Here is a 20,871-nt window from a genome sequence, read left to right on the forward strand (position 1 = left end):
ACAGACAAGATGCACAGATGTTGTCTTGTGTGCTGTGGTAAAAGCCCCGCAGTGAAAAAGAAAACTCATCAATATGTCTTCTCCCCTCCGAGTCCGAACACTGGTATTGTCTGAACCCCACTAGTACAAAAAAGAGAGAGAGAGAGAAAAAATAAAAAAAGTAGTCCAGCATTATTCCCCCAACATGCAGGCTCCCACTGTGCCGTTTTTACAAGCGCCCATAGGCCGGCCGGGGCCTGTACGATTATCCCCCTAGCATCTGTTAGGCTGTAGCTCACAAGCAGCTGTCTGCTGGACTTGTACTGAATTCATATGGCTGATATCCTGCCGCGTGCCTGTATCTCTCTGAAGACAAACAGCAGCCGGCTACATGCATGGATGGATTTATGTAGGATAAATCGCCCCGCACCATAGGGATGTGGAGATTGCTGTCAAATGGTTTCTAGTTGAAACGATGAAACACATTACGGCCTTTTCTGTGATGGAGGTTCATAAGCGCATTCAGGATGTGTGCTGAGCTATTCCATTCCTACCAACTCTCTCAAATGCCATAACACACAATTGCACACATTGCATACATTTTGCGTGTGCCCATACATGGAATTTTCCATTTTGGCATTCAAAGCCTTGCAAGTAACACAGGCATTCAGAGACATTTAGGTACGCGGTACGCATACAAATGAAAAAGCATGTGATATACATTCCAGCGTCTGTGTGGCTGACTGCCTTGCCTTGACTTCTGTATTAGAGCCCGACTGATACTGCTGTATATTTGACCTTTTTGACGACTTCTGTACCAACAGTATTATGCACTTGATGTGCCCTGGTTTTTAACCACTTAGAACCTACTCTATTTTGGGCATGTCATTGTTGCCCGAAAAATGTCAAATGTTTTCTAAAGATACAAATGTTTTCCTTTTATGACAAGCCCAGTTTTGGGATGCTAGGGTTCATGGCGTTAACCTGTGCTTCCCCCTTAGTCCCTAACCTTCCTTCCTGTTTGAAAACAGATGCTGCCCTTCCTTTCTGTTCCTATCCATTTTCTACCATGCAGTTGGAGCTCCCCACTACTGTATCACTGTACATTGTTACCTGTTGGCTGAACCATATGTTGTTGGTAGCCTGATGTGAACTTGCGTAGAAAGTGTACTGGGTAAATGGTTCATGGGTATACTTTTATATACCTACAGTAGGTATAGTTAGGAGTAGATGTCACGGGGCACGGTGGCACAGTCGGTAGTGCTGTCGCCTCACAGCTAGAAGGTCCAGCCGGGGAAACTCTCCCCTGTCAGGTGAAAAGAAGCAGCTTGGACTCCTCATGCATAGAAGGAAGCATGAGGTCAGTCCGCTGCAACCCCCAGGTTGGCAGAGGAAGTGTAGCGCCCAGGATTACATTAGATAATTGACACTGGGTAAAAAAATGGGTTACAAAATTGTGGGATAAAACATTATTAAAAAAAAGAAAACAAAGGAGTAGATGTCACAGTGACCCACTGTAATTCTTTGCAGATACTGTAGTTAGTCGTTACGTGTAGGCTTTCCTTTTTTGTTTTGTGAACTTTCTTTTCTTAACTTATTCTACCCCACTGAAAGGTAGCTTTATTTGGGTTTATTCATTTCTTTTTTTAGATAAGTGCTTAGATTGTTGTGTCTTTGTGCGCTAGAAAGGCAAAACATACAAATTCTTATCTGTGAGTGTGTGTAAATTTAGTAAGAGAGTATGGGAATTGTTTCCATGAGATGTAAGATGTCAACTTCATGAAAGTTCAAACTGCCCGACTTGTATTTGACCTACAAACAGCCAGAGCTGCTGTAGTAACTTATTTTTGGATACAGAAAACGTTCACCTCCGGTGTCCCGGTTAATGTTTCATTTCTCACCGCAAAAGCAATGTTGAAGTTGGAAACTAAAATATATACTATGTTGGTCAGCCAAGATTTAGAGGAATCCAATGTTGGGCTGAAAAAGGTACCACTTCGAGCGGAATTGGTGATCAATATACCTTTATTGGCATGTTTGCCCAAAGCATAAAAAGATCAAATATGGACATACAAGGTTTCTCCCCGACTTACTTACTTTTACTTAGGCTTTTGTATTCCTTTCGGAACATAGGCCATTGATGAATTGTTTCCACCCTCGTCTGTCTTGCGCCATCCTCTCCAGCTGTTTCCACGTCAGTCCCTTCTGTTTGACATCTATCTCTGTGCTCCTTCTCCAGGTGTTTTTGGGTCTCCCTCTGCTCCGTTTTCCTTGTGGGTTCCACGTTAGTGCCTGTTTAGTTATTGCTGTTTTATTGTGTGACCAATCCAGCTCCACTTTCTCCTTATCAGCTGTATCTCTATTGTTTCTTGTTTGGTGCGTTCCCATAGGTTGATGTTGTTGATGCGGTTTGGCCAGAAGATCCTGAGGATGCGTCTTACGGCCGGGCTCCACCGGGCGCGTCAGCGTCGCGTCTCCGTCACCGTCAGGGAATGTTCCCTTTTTAATCAATGAAGGGTGGCTCCACTGCCCGCGTTGACGGAGACGCGACGCGTGCATTAAAATTGAACCGGTGCGTTTTTTGACGCGACGCAGACGCAACGCAACGCGACGCAGACGCAACGCAACGCGTCCGGTGGAGCCCTGGCGTTAGGCAGTGGTTGATGAATGTCTGCAGTTTATTGGTGATGTAGTTGGTGGTCCTCCAAGTTTCTGATCCGTACAGAAGTACGGATTTGATATTGGAGTTGAAGATTTTGAGTTTTGTATTGAGTGAGATATTTTTGGTTTTCCAGATCTTATTTCAAATGTTGAATGTTGCTCTTGCTTTCCCTATTTGTGACTTCACATCCTCCTCTGTCCCACCATCCACTGCTATCACACTTCCCAGATATGTGAATTTTTCGACCTCTTCTAGTGTCTGGCCTCCGATGTTTATTGGATTTGTGCTTTTGTTGTTTATCCGCATTCTTTTGGTTTTTGGTCCGTTTATTTTAAGCCCCAATCCGGCTGCTGTTGTTTCCAGGAGTTGGCATTTCTCTTGCATCTGTTTGTGGGTGTGTGAGAGTAGTGCAATATCATCCGCGAAGTCGAGGTCTTCCAGGTGTTCTGTGAGACTCCATTGGATGCCGGTCTTTTTATTGTGGGTTGTTTGTTTCATAGTCCATGCACAGGAGGAAGAGAAAAGGGGAAAGCAGGCAGCCCTGTTTCTCCCCGACAGCAGTGATCAATTTAACACAAATCTCTCCTGGGTGTCCCCGGCACAAAACATTTTCAGATGGGGGTTCCTGGCCAAATTAAAAGGTTTGAGAACTACTGATTTAGAAGGCATTTGTAGAATCGTCCTCAGGTCTTAATGGGTTAATACGACCGTACTGCATTTCATACAAACTAGTAATACTGTGCCCCTTCTCCTGTTCTGCTCCTCCTGTAGAGACCCAGAACAAACTAGTAATATATACTGTACCTCTTCTCTTGTTCTGTTCCTCCCATAGAGACCCAGAGCGTAGAGGAGTGTGGAGAGAGGCTGAAGAAGATCCTGGACTCTCCTAGTGTTCCCCAGACCAACCACCAGCTCCTGGTTCATCTCACCCGACACCTGGCCAGGGTAGGGCTAGCCCAGGCTGGGCAGCACAGCCAGGCCACTCCCAGGATTTTGGGCCAGGCCTTCTCAGAGGCCATCTTCAAGCATTCCCTTTTCAGGTAACAGCATGTGGCCGCATTCAGTTCTTTTTTGTTGTATAGTCATTAGTTCATCATAATGCAACTGTATTTTTAAAACATGAAGAGATGTTTCTCACCATAGTCATACTGTAGCTCTTGATGAAGGGCTGCAGAGTTTGGATAGATATTCCATTTCTCAAGACATTTCCCTTGGACTTGAATCAGGCATAATAGGCTTCATATAACTGAGAGCCATACAGTATGTAATAATTGTGACGGCGATGGAAGTAGTGTTATTTGTCGGAAGAAGTCATCAATAGTTTAGCTGTATAAAGGGGGTGGCCATAGTAGCTGAGTGGTAGAGAGACCGCCTGGGAATCAGAATCAAAAGGTCACCGGTTTGACCCTTGAGTCACCCATAAGTATCCCTGAGCAAGACACAGAACCCCTCCACCTGTGTGCTCAGCAGAGCCATCTGACCAGCCATCAGCTTAGTGAATCTGTAAATACAAAAAATATTCCCTAAAGGATATTTAATTGAACAATAATACATGAATCCTAGTGTCAAACAACTAGTAGCAAACATTCTGAGAAAATAGTAACTCTACTCTATGCCGGTAGATCGATTATTTTCTGAAAGATATTTACTGTCGATGGGAAACGTAGGGCCCTAGTAACTAGTCTGTCAACCAAGTATACTATATGGTTAAGGTAAGTGTACATTTCCCCTTGAAACAATTCCCTGACAAAAACGCCACAACTGAAACGGCAGCCTCTCAGGTGTGACAGACGTGAGATGACCTCAATTCACCACCAAGCAGCCACTCTATCCAGTCCACTCAGATTCTGTGAGCAAATTATTTTGGGTATTAACCCGCCAGAGCTTGGATTCGCTAATGCATAATATTTGGCTTCACGGTAATGTCAACATCCTGCAATTTGGACTTGGATGCTCAAACAAGCAGAGGAGGCATTTAACAAGGCCAACCGTATTGTTTCCCCTTCCCTGCACGCTGCAAAATGCCTTGCCTGTATCTGGTTTATTTTTCTTCCGAAAATTAGCCGAGAATGTCTCTTTTGGCGTGCGTTCGTGGCGAGATATGCAGTGGACTGTATTTGGGAAAGCAGCAACCAGTGAGTCAGAAATGTCAGTGTTTGCGCAGCGGGGCCAAGCCGACCGGCAATGACGTACAAAGGGAGGGAAGGAGTGTGTGCACCGTCTGACAGGATGCATGCTCTGCTACTTGAACTTGTCCTCGCATAATCCCTCGCTCGTTGAAGGGGATGAAGACTGGGTCATGACTCACGAGTCTTGAGCAGGATTTGCATCATGCTATTTGCTTTGCTAACGTGGTCAATTATCAGCAAGTGTGCCGACGTGGTTGTGCAAGCTCATCTCACTCATGTCATCTCGTCGTCTTCCCTCGAAGTCATTCTCTTTTGCCCTTTCAACTGCCTCTCTCTCTCTCTCTCTCTCTCTCTCTCTCTCTCTCTCTCTCTCTCACTCTCTCTTTGTTGACCTCTAGCCCGCAAAACAATGTGTGTGTGTGTGTGTGTGTGTGTGTGTGTGTGTGTGTGTGTGTGTGTGTGTGTGTGTGTGTGTGTGTGTGTGTGTGTGTGTGTGTGTGTGTGTGTGTGTGTGTGTGTGTGTGTGTGTGTGTGTGTGCGCGCGCGCGCGTGCGTGTCCTGCAGTGCGGACGTGAACCCGGAACACCATGTGAGGATCCTGGAGGCGCTGATAGTGACAGGAGGTCTGATGGAGATGCAGGCTGCACCAGGTAGGATGACACGTACAGTATACTGTACACATACTGTATATACTGTACTGGCGTATACATTCATATAGTGTAGGCCATTGGGTCTGAAACCGAAGTGGTTTGGTGTACAGTGAAAAAAGAGCAGACCAAGTATACAGAGCCAAAGGTCAAGTTTACAAAGTCGTTAAATGTCTGAAAATACACAATTAACATGAATCCAATCCAATATGTAGTGCATGGGGGTCCCTGCTAGCCTGGTTTCCAGCCCATTCCACTGAGTGCAGTGAGTCTGATAATCAGGCAAGGTCATTGCTTCATCTCTCAATCAGCTTGAGAGGTCCTTGGTCTGAAGCACATTGAAGACCCCATGGTGTAGGCCTTTCAACACACACATGGTGTAGGCCTTTCAACACACACATGGTGTAGGCCTTTCAACACACACATGGTCCTTGGTCTGAAGCACATTGAAGACCCCATGGTTTAGGCCTTTCAACACACACATTGTCCTTGGTCTGAAACACATTGAAGACCCCATGGTGTAGGCCTTTCAACACACACATGGTGTAGGCCTTTCAACACACACATGGTCCTTGGTCTGAAGCACATTGAAGACCCCATGGTGTAGGCCTTTCAACACACACATGGTCCTTGGTCTGAAACACATTGAAGACCCCATGGTGTAGGCCTTTCAACACACACATGGTCCTTGGTCTGAAACACATTGAAGACCCCATGGTGTAGGCCTTTCAACACACACATGGTCCTTGGTCTGAAACACATTGAAGACCCCATGGTGTAGGCCTTTCAACACACACATGGTGTAGGCCTTTCAACACACACATGGTGGGCTGATACTGTATAGATTCATCATACAGTACATTTAGTTCAACGCACTCTGAGGAGTAACACTGATTATTGTTGTTGGGTGTTTATTTTGTTGCAATGAACAACACACATACACGCACGCACGCACGCACGCACGCACGCACGCACGCACGCACGCACGCACGCACGCACGCACGCACGCACGCACGCACGCACGCACGCACGCACACACACACACACACACACACACACACACACACACACACACACACACACACACACACACACACTCACAGCTCTGTGAATGAGAAAGTGTACCATAGCTGGTGGTTTCTCCTGTTTATTCACCATAAAATGCTCCCGTTGGTTGCTTGTCAACTGGATCACAAACTGTACTGGCAAACAAAGGCATGGACCTGGATGTAACGTACATAAAGCCTTGCTTATTATTTAATTAAATGGACCCCGTCTGCTGTAATTAATTGTGCAATTGGCCAGAACTAATGACGTACGTGTTTGTCTTACAGTATTACTCTTATTACAATCTCAGTGTGTATGCTAACAAGAGCCTGGCGTTCCTTAACCACATGAACCCTAGCGTTCCTGTCCTGGGATGAACATTCAGCAAAAACAAAGCACACAACGTCGCAATGCGGTTGGCAGAGGGAAACAATACTACTGCACAGTGCCTAGTATACAGCCCTGGGGAATCCCGGTCAACAAAGTCTATATCGTTGCTGTGCTGTCGGGTGGAAACGGACCAAAACCGTTCCTTTTTTATTTATAAATAATAATTATATGAAAAAATATGAAAATGGCCGATCTACAAGCTCACAACACGTCGCAAGCTTGTAGCTGGGCTATTTTCACTACATTTTTGTGACACTCTTTCTTGTAGTGGGGCATTAATTTACGGAAAAACGTGCAAAGTTGAAAGATGGAGACACAAGGTTTTTGCATGCGCGACAGCAACGCTATGGGGCTTTATGTGTGGCTGAGGTTATCTCTACATTCCTGCTCTACTGGACTGTATAGTAGAGAGTTGGGTGGTGTTACTGGACTGTAGTAGAGAGTTGGGTGGTGTTACTGGACTGTAGTAGAGAGTTGGGTGGTGTTACTGGACTGTAGTAGAGGGTTGGGTGGTGTTACTGGACTGTAGTAGAGAGTTGGGTGGTGTTACTGGACTGTAGTAGAGGGTTGGGTGGTGTTACTGGACTGTAGTAGAGAGTTGGGTGGTGTTACTGGACTGTAGTAGAGGGTTGGGTGGTGTTACTGGACTGTATAGTAGAGAGTTGGGTGGTGTTACTGGACTGTAGTAGAGGGTTGGGTGGTGTTACTGGACTGTAGTAGAGAGTTGGGTGGTGTTACTGGACTGTAGTAGAGAGTTGGGTGGTGTTACTGGACTGTAGTAGAGGGTTGGGTGGTGTTACTGGACTGTATAGTAGAGAGTTGGGTGGTGTTACTGGACTGTAGTAGAGGGTTGGGTGGTGTTACTGGACTGTAGTAGAGAGTTGGGTGGTGTTACTGGACTGTAGTAGAGAGTTGGGTGGTGTTACTGGACTGTAGTAGAGGGTTGGGTGGTGTTACTGGACTGTATAGTAGAGAGTTGGGTGGTGTTACTGGACTGTAGTAGAGGGTTGGGTGGTGTTACTGGACTGTAGTACAGGGTTGGGTGGTGTTACTGGACTGTAGTGAAGGGTTGGGTGGTGTTACTGGACTGTAGTAGAGAGTTGGGTGGTGTTACTGGACTGTAGTAGAGAGTTGGGTGGTGTTACTGGACTGTAGTAGAGGGTTGGGTGGTGTTACTGGACTGTAGTAGAGAGTTGGGTGGTGTTACTGGACTGTAGTTGAGAGTTGGGTGGTGTTACTGGACTGTAGTAGAGAGTTGGGTGGTGTTACTGGACTGTAGTAGAGAGTTGGGTGGTGTTACTGGACTGTAGTAGAGAGTTGGGTGGTGTTACTGGACTGTAGTAGAGAGTTGGGTGGTGTTACTGGACTGTAGTAGAGAGTTGGGTGGTGTTACTGGACTGTAGTAGAGAGTTGGGTGGTGTTACTGGACTGTAGTACAGGGTTGGGTTGTGCAGAGGGGATGACATGAGGACATATAGGTTAAGCCCACAGATTTATATTTGTGCTGTACAGATGGGCAATTATTTAAGTGCTGCCTTGATATAGTGATGGAAAAGTCACATAGAGGACTGTGACCCCTGACCAAAAGCGTGCGTGCGTGCGTGCGTGCGTGCGTGCGTGCGTGCGTGCGTGCGTGCGTGCGCGCGTGCGTGCGTGTATGTGCGCGCGCGTGTTGTATATATGTAGGTGTTGCGTGACATACAAGAAATGAAATGGATGGAGAGTGGCCGGGGGGATTGTGTCTCTGTGTGTGTGCGTGCTTGAGAGAGGAAAATCAGGCAGCAGGTGTGTGGCTGACTGTGAAATCCGTGGTGTCTGTTGGGGCTGTGGGTCAACGTCTGTGGGTCAGTGTGTGTGTGTGTGTGTGTGTGTGTGTGTGTGTGTGTGTGTGTGTGTGTGTGTGTGTGTGTGTGTGTGTGTGCGTGGGTGTGTGCGTGGGCGTGCGCACGCGCGTGCGTGCGTGTGTGTGTGTGTTTGTTTTGGGGTCAGAGTTTCTGCACCAGTGCGTATGTCTGAGTATGTACTGGGCTGTTTAGGGTCCATGGAGCTAAGGTTAAGGTTAACACAGTGGCCTTGGTAGTAATTATAGTTGCTGAGTTTACCGTTTTTGTGTGTGTGTGTGTGTGTGTGTGTGTGTGTGTGTGTGTGTGTGTGTGTGTGTGTGTGTGTGTGTGTGTGTGTGTGTGTGTGTGTGTGTGTGTTATACGGACCGGCTTGAGGGTTAATGTCGGGGGAGCACAGAGGACAGTTTCATGCTTGGGGGAGCACGACAAGAGTAGAAGGACATGAGCGTTGTGTGTAGTGTGAGTAGATGGGTGGGCCTACAATCACCCTGTGATTAAAGCAGAGACTAGATGGGTGGGCCACAATCACCCTGTGATTAGAGCAGAGACTAGATGGGTGGGCCACAATCACCCTGTGATTAAAGCAGAGAGTAGATGGGTGGGCCTACAATCACCCTGTGATTACAGCAGAGAGTAGATGGGTGGGCCTCAATCATCCTGTGATTAAAGCATAGAGTAGATGGGTGGGCCACAATCACCCTGTGATTAAAGCAGAGAGTATATGGGTGGGCCTCAATCACCCTGTGATTAGAGCAGAGTAGATGGGTGGGCCTACAATCACCCTGTGATTAAAGCCGAGTAGATGGGTGGGCCTACAATCACTCTGTGATTAAAGCAGAGTAGATGGGTGGGCCTACACTCACCCTGTGATTAAAGCAGAGAGTAGATGGGTGGGCCACAATCACCCTGTGATAAGAGAAGAGAGTAGATGGGTGGGCCACAATCACCATGTGATTAGAGAGTGGTTGGATGTGGTGTTAACCTACGGCCACGAACAATAGGAGACATTTACTCACTGCCAGGCCCGACTGACAAACGGACAAAGGCAGCACACACATGCAAACACACGCAAACGCACGCACGCACACACGAACACACACACACACACACGTGCACACGCACATTTGTATTACTAATGCGAGGACATCAACATTTTAGGATGTTGATTTAATGAATGCCATTTTTACCATTTCTGACCCAGCCCTAAAGCTGAAAATAGCTGATCTAGAAATCTCACTACTGTACATCTTCAATCTCTGAGCTTTTTAGATAAAACAACAATTACATTTGTGATGGCAGGGGAATTGGTCCTCATACAATGTCCATATCACATATTCTGCTATGCTTGTGGGGATGTGCATGGCCCTCACAAGTATATTACATGTGCAAGTATATACACACACACACACACACACACAGACACACACACACACACACACACACACACACACACACACACACACGCACACGCACACGCACACACACACACACACACCATAAATCAGAGCCAATCATGGCTTTTAGTGTAGTGCCAGTGCCCTTGCGACTCTGTGGGTCACACACATGGGGGCGGGGTGACGTGAGCAGGACAATAGGGAGTCAGGATTAAGATGTCTGAAGCTCCACATAATGCATGGTGCTGCTGGACAGAGCAGGGAGACGCACGGGACATCCGTCATGATTAGCTGCTTCGGATGAACACTGTTTGATTCCAATTCACATCCTTCATCTCTCTCTGTCTCTCTCTCTCTCTCTCTCTCTCTCTCTCTCTCTCTCTCTCTCTCTCTCTCTCTCTCTCTCTCTCTGTCTCTCTCTCTCTCTCTCTCTGTCTCTCTCTCTCTCTCTCGCTCTCTCTCTGTCTCTCTCTCTCTCTCTCTCTCTCTCTCTCTCTCTCTCTCTCTCTCTGTCTCTCGCTCTCTCTCTGTCTCTCTCTCTCTCTCTCTCTCTCTCTCTCTCTCTCTCTCTCTCTCTCTCTCTCTCTCTCTCTCTCTCTCTCTCTCTCTCTCTCTCTCTCTCTCATGTTGTCTGCCTCTCTTTCTTTCTCTCTGGTTGAGGCCTCTGGTATATATCTGTGTTACAAAACACAATACTGTGGATGTTCTGCGAAGGTTTGGTTAGCTGTGAGGCACCATCTTTTGTGGTGATTTTATTTGAGGCGTGCAGTGTATCTGTGTCGCTCACATGGAATTGCACGCATATTTTTCTGATGAAAGACCCCCCCGCCCTCCCCCCGTGGTTTTATCTTGTTGTAATAGTTTCTACTAGGCCTGAGACACTGTGTGTGTGTGTGTGTGTGTGTGTGTGTGTGTGTGTGTGTGTGTGTGTGTGTGTGTGTGTGTGTGTGTGTGTGTGTGTGTGTGTGTGTGTTAGTAGCCTTACATCACCTTAACAAAAGGATCAGAGGGAGCTGCTTTGTGCTGTCTTTGAAGTGTTTCTTTTGTAACATGTCTTATACAACCCTGTTCTCTCTCTCTCTCTCTCTCTCTCTCTCTCTCTCTCTCTCTCTCTCTCTCTAAGCCTCAGGACTCACCATCAGGGAAATGATGTGTGTACAGCACCACTCAAATAATATCTCTACTGTGAATTGTGAAACCATTACGTGATGTTTTCTTTGGTGTCATTCAACATTTTAATTTTAATTTTTAATTTAATTTTAAGTTTGTATTTTTTTGTATCTTGTTGATCTAAACATGAAGATCATAAGCTTACAGAGTTTATTTTCTTAATTTGTCCAAAATCCAATGCAGAAAAATGTCAGTTGGAAACACTATCCATAAAGCCTGTGTCTATAATGCATTATAAACCTACTTTATAACCTCATGATGCCGCCGGTCTATTTGGGGCCATGCATATTGGGAACGATGCAAGTTGTTCCATTATTACTGCAATGCTACATAAATGTTATGCAAACATTAGCCAATTAGGGGCTTTATTGCGACCGAAGGAATCCAGCATTTCCTGTCAGTGTGTCGGGCACCATATATGGTGCCCACTGCTCAGGTCTCGTGACATCATGTGACATCATCAGGGATGGAGATGTGGAGACCCTGGTGTCATAGTAAATGCTGTTGCAGTTAATCCCATATATGGAGATCCCTGATGTCATCACTATTGGCCAGCAACTCTACATCTGACCTCAAACCCTTAGATCTCCATATATGGATATATTTCAGAACCTGTTCTGACACTGATATGTTGATCCTTCCCCATCCATCCTTCCTCTCCCATGTCTCCCTTTTGGCTTATACCTGTCCATTAAAATGTCAAACTCTAGACGGGCCTGCCCCAAAGTTATTAGTGCAGCCGCGCCCGGCAGTCTGCGGAAATTAGAGTTCTCAACAGGCCCTACCTGGGCCCTCATCAAACACTCAAGAGAATGTCCCCGCTACCACCCTTAGATCTCCATATACTGTATGCAGCTGACCTGTTCTGACATTCCATATGTTGATCTGACCTCATCAAGCCCTGTACACTCAAGACATGCTCCTTATATGACCAGTACAGAATTAATTCCATGTTGGTCTGACCCCCCATGCCAAAGCGCAAGTAGGGCTCGCCCAGCAGTCTGCCGTCAACGAGGCGAATGCGTGCTCGCCCTCAGGCGTCTTACTGGTAACAATAAGTATAATACATTATGAAGCATTTTACAATGACGTATAAGGTCAAGTGTATACTGTACTTCATAACTGCTGGTCACTCACAGACAGCATTATGACTATTTTAATGCTTATAACTGTATATTAATAGGGCTGCAACCGTATGAGTTATTAAGTATACATTATAGACGCAGGCTTCATATAATGAGTTACTTAAATATCCAAAGGGAACCGATGGCGTATGGTCGGTACAGTAATTGCAGTTTGGCCGTCTAACAGAGATCATCCCTGTAACAATATTGTTCTCAGCACAGAGCAGGCCCAAACATAATTTTACAGAACACTAATGACATCCAGTATTGTCTCGGCAGAACAAACTTTTATGACTTGGCGACAAGCGGCTGGTGTGGATTTCTTTTCATCTTGCAACACAGAGACCACAGTCATCTATATCTAAATGACACTGCACAGAGTTAGGCTTGATTTATACTGATGTGCACGTTGGTTGTCACGCACCGGAAATAGAATAAATATATAAGCTCACCACGTTGTGTATAGATCGTCTATTTACGCTATTTTTAAACTAAGTATAAATTGGGCATACCATGTGGACATTGGGATCACTCAAAGTGAGTTCCACCTCAGCGCATCTGGCCTCGCTGCCCTGTAGCACTCACACATTCTCTGCCTTTGTTCCTTTGTCTCCTGAACGCAGAGAGAGACACCAAATAAGGAAAGGTCAGGTTCATGTGTGAGCATTTTTCTCAGCCATTAGGACCCCCAACACAGCATTAGTAGAGGTCAAAGCTCACAGCAGTGCCTGTTGGCGGTACGTTAACCCCTAAACAGAAGTGTGTGTGTGTGTGTGTGTGTGTGTGTGTGTGTGTGTGTGTGTGTGTGTGTGTGTGTGTGTGTGTGTGTGTGTGTGTGTGTGTGTGTGTGTGCGTGTGTGTGTGTGCGCGCGTGTGTGCGTGTGTGTGCGTGCCTTGCGCAGCCTCATGTGCTCATTGACCCTTCATAGACCTGCTCTCCAAGCTCACCAAATGGACTCAGGATATATGATCAGCTCTATTCCACCTGAGTGCTCCAGCACTGTATTGTGTGTGTGTGTGTGTGTGTGTGTGTGTGTGTGTGTGTGTGTGTGTGTGTGTGTGTGTGTGTGTGTGTGTGTGTGTGTGTGTGTGTGTGTGTGTGTGTGTGTGTGTGTGTGTGTGTGTGTGTGTGTGTGTGTGTGTGTGTGTGTGTGTGTGTGTGTGTGTGTGTGTGTGTGTGTGCGCGCGCGTGCGCATTTGGGACCCAGGCCAGCATGATAATGGGTGCACCATTGTGGGGAGACCCACCTGGACAGCTCAACAACTACTGTATTTCTAAACACAGATTTAGAATAGTCTTATTCTGCTGCTAATCTATCATGCAAGTCAGAACTGAAAACGTACTGTGATTAGTGTGTCTAAAAAAAGGAAAAGAGCAGAGATTCAATCATCAACACGAACCCGTTCACATTCTGGGCTCTCTCTGCTGCTTTTGTTGCAATGTGTTTTCCTTCCCCAAGGCATGCAAACCATGCCCACAGCTTGGCAAGTATAGCATACACACTTCTACTGGCTTACACACACGCGCAGACATTTACTTAACACACACACACACACTCTCTCTCTCTCTATCGCTCTTTCTCTCTCTCTCTCTCTCTCTCTCTCTCTCTCAGACTATGCAATTGGCTGTTAATGCAATGCAAGCAGGAAAGTGGGTTTGTTGATACTGTACAACATAGCACTTGGACATTCAGTGATCCAATTAAGGGTTTATGTTTCTTATACTCTCTACCTTTCCCTCTTCCTCTCCTCTTATAGCTTTCAATGTTATGAGGATGCTCTCTTAAAACCTGAGCCCTGATTAAGAATAAGGGCAGGGGGAGGGTGGGTGAGAGTGGGGAGGGACGACGGCGACCAAAAGCTCGATTTCATTAAAAACAGACCATAACATTGTGTTTAAAAAAAGAAAATGTTCATCTGTGCTGGAGCAGAGCCACTTCAACATCATGTCTCTGTTATGAGGCGATTTACAAAACAAATTTCCCCCGTATGCATGTTTAATATATGCAATTAATAAAATGAGCAGCAAATTACAAAGTGCCGAGGCTTCAAGAACACCATTTGGCATGTGTCTGGCTCTTCAGAAAGCATTTGCAATTCATTCTCCCCCACATATGGAAACACTGATAAATGAAGGCCTCTGAATTGATTGCTTTCTCTGGGTTAAACGCCATATGGTTAGAGAGCCATGCTGGCTCGTCTATACTACTGTCCTGTAGCTGTTGATATACATGTACTATGTCTGCAGCCAGGCACTGTAATTGTGGATGTTGTTTTACACTTAATAATTCTAATGAAAGATCAGCACCCATACTGCAGTGTAAAGACTCCAGTCGGATCAAACTCTATTCACGGTGCCTTGTGACATCACGTGACATCAGGGATGGAGATCCCTGATGTCATCAATATTAAGCCCATGGGCTTCCCCGCCCTCAGGGCGTCTTACTGGTTTACCTATCCTATAGATTACTATTTCTATGCATTTGGTGTATTACCTTGTGTTGACCTTGCTTATTGCAAATGGCTCTGGATTAAGTAAATCCAGAGCTCTCTGATATAAATTGTAAATATATCAGAGGGTTTCTGGGATTATAGCACTGGCAAACGCATTGGGACATTCTTCACTCTAACCTTATTAATAATGCTTAATCTTTATGATTGAAAGATATATCGTGAGGTAAAATGTCAGTGTACCAGCCTTTTTTATTTTTATTTTTTGTCTGTGTATATTAAAGATGGAATGCCACGATTTTTTTCCACCCTAAAACAAGATGATCAATATAAGGAGGAAGAACGTTTTCCAAAAAGTATTTGTTAAAATCATGCTTTTATGTGGACACGCCCACCAGTTCATTAAGTATGCCTGGTTTGCCTGGTGGGTGGTGATGGGTGGTGATCCACCTGAACTGAAGCCGCACCCACAGCTGTAGTTGTATGATAAAGGGGGAGGGGTTAGGGGAGGGGCTGATAATGTGATGTCACTATATTATACTGTTTATTTCATTGGCCCGTTTGACTGTCAAGGGTTCAGCCTCCAGGAAGAAACCCTAAATACAAAGTAAATACACCATTGCACATAAAAACGACTCCAGGATGTCTAATGAAGTACTGTCACCTCATAGACACATGAAAAATTGTGGCACTCCATCTTTAAAAAAGTGTGACTGTGTGGAATCCGCCTCCGTGTGCACTACAATATGTCCCCAATGCTCTCTTTGAACGTATAGCTATAGTTAACATATACCTCTGTGTACAGTATGTCCCCAAAGATCTCTTTAAGCGTATAGTTAGTTAACATACCTCTGTGTACAGTATGTCCCCAATGCTCTCTTTGAACGTATACTGTAGTTAGTTAGTTAACATCCAGGAATAGATTCTTCAAGTGGTGCCTGCTTATTATATCCCAGTCACTGTACATTCGTCACACAGTATAGCAATGATAACGGTGTTGTGTCTTTGATTGGAGTGATACCTCATCATTCCCAATGTGTGTGTGTGTGTGTGTGTGTGTGTGTGTGTGTGTGTGTTTACATTGTGCATATTACCATATACCACAAACTTTCCTGGTTTCCTGTTCACCGCAATGCCATTTAGTCCTTTATATATTATGATGGCAAAAAATACAAAATGGCCACTGTGGGGTTATGGTCAATCGTATGCTCAATGCACATTTTGTCAGTTCGCAACTTGGTGTTGAAAGGAAGTGACAGCACAGGGTGTTTTTGTGTGTGTGTGTGTGTGTGTGTGTGTGTGTGTGTGTGTGTGTTATACTATGTAGGTGTTGCATGACATACAGAAATCAAATGGACGGATAGTGGCCGCCGGGGATTGTGTGTGTGTGTGTGTGTGTGTGTGTGTGTGTGTGTGTGTGTGTGTGTGTGTGTGTGTGTGTGTGTGTGTGTGTGTGTGTGTGTGTGTGTGTGTGTGTGTGTGTGTCCGCTGGCTGACCGGTTACCGTACGGTTGACCAGAACAGCACTGTGTTCAACAGAGTGACACAACGCCCTGCCTAGTGACAACACCCCCCTCCCACCACACTGGCTGTGAGGGCTAGGTTTGTTTGTTAAAGGAGAGAGGAGATCCGCACACTGTCTTAAAAGCTCCCAAACAATTTACAGAGCGGACCAAAAAATACAACGCTTTGGCCTCACAGGCCAGGTATACTGAAACAGCACGTCATCGTCAGGTATACCGAAACAGCACGTCATTGTCAGGTATACTGAAACAGGACTTCATCGTCAGGTATACTGAAACAGGACTTCATCGTCAGGTATACTGAAACACCGTGTCATCGTCAGGTATACTGAAACAGCGTGTCATCGTCAGGTATACTGAAACAGGACTTCATCGTCAGGTATACTGAAACAGGACTTCATCGTCAGGTATACTGAAACAGGACTTCATCGTCAGGTATACTGAAACAGGACTTCATCGTCAGGTATACTGAAACACCGTGTCATCGTCAGGTATACTGAAACAGGACATCATCGTCAGGTATACTAAAACAGCACGTCATCGTCAGGTATACTGAAACAGGACGTCATCGTCAGGTATACTGAAACAGGACTTCATCGTCAGGTATACTGAAGTCAAGGCGAGTACACCCCATCATGGTCACTGACCTCGACTATGCAGATGACATCGCCCTAATCTCGGATACACTCGAGAAAGGAAGGGAGCTACTACTGGCAGTAGAAAAGGAGTGCAGGAAGATCGGACTCAAGCTCAATGCCAAGAAAACAAAGGTAATGACAGTCAACACCGAGGACAAAACCTCGGTGCACGTTTGTCCTGTTGTTCCACCCTCACAGTTCAATTTACAGTCAGGATGTGTGTGTGTATATAAGTGTTTGTGTATAGAATGTGCGTGCGTGCGTGCGCAGAGAGAGATACAGACAGAGAAACAGTGACGGAAATGAGGCAGCGAAGCAGTGATATTGCATTTGTTGTGGTGTGTGTGTGTGTGTGTGTGTGTGTGTGTGTGTGTGTGCGTGTGCGTGTGTGTAGGTAGGTAGAGTTCACGGTGAAGTCATGCCCTGAATCTATCCCATAGGGAGGAAAGCGCAAAGTGCCAGCTTATCATGTATAATCCCACTGGGAGGTCAACAGTGGGGCACACACACACACACACACACACACACACACACACACACACACACACACACACACATACAGTATATATACTGTACGTACTGTACATGAACACACACAACTGCAGTTTGTTGATGTCAGTATGTGTTGAGGCAAGCATGCTGTTGTGTAGCCATTAAGGTCACAGAGTTTTTGTGTGTGTGTGTGTGTGTGTGTGTGTGTGTGTGTGTGTGTGTGTGTGTGTGTGTGTGTCTAAATGGAAAATGGTGCATTTATCCAAGGCGCTTTACATATATTGTGCATTACATTCACCCATGCTTTCGTACACTGATGGCTGAGGAAACCGTGCAAGGCACCAACCTGCACATCGGGAGCAATTAGGGGTTCAGTGTCTTGCTCAAGGACACTTTGACACTAACTCTGGGGGAACCCGGGATCGAACTGGGAACCTCACGGTTCCTATCCAGCTGCTCTACCGGCAACTATACCCCTGTGCCACTGTCGCCCCTGCGTGTGTGTGGGCATGTGTGTGTGTGTGTGTGGGCATGTGCGTGCGCTCGAGCGAGTGCGTGTGTGGCTTCTTCGGTCATCATATTGTCAGGTGTGGATGAGGGGTTTGGGTCTCTCAACCTCTACACACACACACTCACAGATTGAGCACAGCTTAGTCAGCCTCTGTATTCCCCAATGTGTGTGTGTGTGTGTGTGTGTGTGTGTGTGTGTGTGTGTGTGTGTGTGTGTGTGTGTGTGTGTGTGTGTGTGTGTGTGTGTGTGTGTGTGTGTGTGTGTGTGTGTGCGTGTGCATGCACGTGCGTGCGTGCGTCTCTGCTGACCTAGAAGAGTGGCCACCTTGGTCTCTGTCCGACTCTGGCTCACTCAGCTGCGTTCAATTACATGGCTCAATGTACCATCTAATAACACACACACACACACACACACACACACACACACACACACAGACACACATGCACGCACAGTCCCGTTCTTCCATTCCCCCGTTTAGCCTCCCTCTGATCAGACCCTCCATCTTCAAGCTAAGGACACGTGTCACCACACAGTCCCCAAAACACTCCCCATTCCTGGGATAAAGAAGCTGTGATGGATGGATGGATGGATGGATGGATGGATGGAGGGAGGGATGGACGGAGGGAGGGAGGGAGGGAGGGACGGAAGGACGGATAGACGGACGGACGGATGGACGGACGGACGGACGGGTGGTATGGACAGACGGACTAACAGATGGATGGACAGACATTTTTCTTTTGACCCAAAACAGATTTTTGCAGTTCCATCAAATTGGCTTCATCAATAAACTGTAATTTGTATTCAGTATGATTGGTGATTGGGGTCAAGGGTACAGAAAATATCTCTGTTTATCAATCTTCTTAACTTTGTGTGACCCATATGGTTGAACTAATCCCTCTCTCTCTCTGTGAGGTGTTTCTGTAGATAGGGTAGGTTGAAGGGTCATGCTTGGAAGTGAGATGGAGGGTAATGGCCTCTGAAATTAGTTGTTAGCTGGATACAGAGGTCCATGTGGTGTGGGGATGCTTTGGGCCAAAGGGTAAGGGTCACAAAATAGAGTAATCTCTCTCTCTCTCTCTCTCTCTCTCTCTCTCTCTCTCTCTCTCTCTCTCTCTCTCTCACACACACACACACACACACACACACACACACACACACACACACACACTCATGCACGCACGCAGTGTCACAGCACTGCACAAACACGAGTGTTATGACGTCATAGTTTCCCGAATATTCCCCAATGTCATAAACTGTCAATAATGTTGGCAGGCTACAAATAACTTAAGGCCCTGAGAGCTACAGAACAGTTCACATTATATATGACTGAGGGGAAAGTGGTCTAGTAGTAAGACCAGTGCATACAGTAGAACTATATTACTGTACTCTCCACTGTAAGCCGGCAGGTCAACAGACGTTTAAATCAAGCACTGGGAACTAAAGGAATCCCCCAGGGCTAGGAATATACAGTATGTTTAATAGATGGAATTTAGGAGTATTGCCCATCTGCGTGGCCCGCGGCAACATCCCTCAACCTCCGTGCCTTATCCCTCAATTCAGGCTCTATTAGAAGATTATCTCAGTAATACCCACCATCCAGCACACTGCTGCCTGGTTGACTTGTTTCATGATGTATTTCTGGGAAGAAGCTCTCCTCTGGTTAATGTCCAAATTCTGCTATAATGTGCTCATGTAAAGCCTGAATTAACATCAAACAGCCTCTGGCTCTGCCGCTTTATCTCTTCATAAGTAATTTTAAGGATCATAAGGTCATATAATCTACTCTCATCCATGGGATTCCACCATGTCTCTTTCCTTTCTTTTGTTCCCTTGCTTCCCGTTTCTTTTGTTCTTTTGCTCGCTCCTTCGTTCGTTGTGTTCATTCTCATGTGCATTTCTTTCTTTTTCTTTCTTTCTTTCTTTCTTTCTTTCTTTCTTTCTTTCTTTCTTTCTTTCTTTCTTTCTTTCTTTCTCTTTCTTTCTTTCATTCAACCCAATTGCAAGCAAAATCACTTTGGAATGTGAGAAGATGTGGGACCTCAGATAAGGAATCTGAAACGTATTGCTACTGTAGCTGGTTCACATATACTGTCTGTACAACTAAATGACCATTGACACACCATTGTAAGGGTAAGAATTTCCCACTCATTTGAGCAGAAGACAGGCTAGTGAGAGGTCACAAACTGGATGTTAATTCTCTATTATTAACTGTTCTCTTTTCTCAACCACCCATCCATCCATCCATCCATCCATCCAACATTTATGCTCCTGCCAGTTTTCATATTCAAATGTCTCCCAGCTCTTCATTTCTCATCCTTGCTCAACTCTCTCTCTCTCTCTCTCTCTCTCTCTCTCTCTCTCTCTCACTATCATTGTGTTTATGGGTGGGATGCCAGCCAGGGAGGGTGTTCTTTGTCGCTGCGCTAGCCATTCCTACAGGTTGGTTCCCTAACCGCACGCGGAAGCCACGTAGTCGGAATGGCGGTGCGTCGGAATGCCACTCTGTTTCCCAGCATTTTATTTTTTCTGTATGTTTTTATATAGATATATATATAATACATTTCAGTGTTATTGACTTGAGACCCAGGCTTGTTCAAAACACACTTCTCTTGTCAAATTGGGACGTACCGACTTGCCAAACAACCTGCCTACTAACCCCACAACTTTATTTTCCCCCCACAATGTATTATCGTTAACCCATTCAGGCTTGACGTTGAAATTTAAAAAAATAAGTTTTCTAAATCATGACAATTTTCCGAAAGATTTGAGGCACATTTTAACGATTTTTCAAAAATAGCAGATCTACAAGCTCATAGCGCGCCACCGAGTGGCGCGCTATGAGCTTGTAGATCTGCTATTTTTCAATAGCT

The 20,871-nt window shown here is 45.7% G+C and overlaps 1 protein-coding gene across 2 annotated transcripts in view; it reads left to right on the forward strand.

Moving 5' to 3' along the window:
• Positions 1-20,871, forward strand: part of pik3r3b (phosphoinositide-3-kinase, regulatory subunit 3b (gamma)) — a 254,079-nt gene that overhangs the window by 141,967 nt on the left and 91,241 nt on the right. For both annotated transcript variants that reach the window (XM_079506006.1, XM_079506007.1), the window contains exons 6-7: positions 3,474-3,681; positions 5,335-5,420. In XM_079506006.1, coding sequence (XP_079362132.1) covers positions 3,474-3,681; positions 5,335-5,420 — 294 coding nt within the window. The remainder of the gene's footprint in view (positions 1-3,473; positions 3,682-5,334; positions 5,421-20,871) is intronic.

The sequence above is a fragment of the Electrona antarctica genome (genome assembly GCF_951216825.1).
Source record: "Electrona antarctica genome assembly, chromosome: 7".
NCBI classification, from domain to species: Eukaryota; Metazoa; Chordata; class Actinopteri; order Myctophiformes; family Myctophidae; genus Electrona; species Electrona antarctica.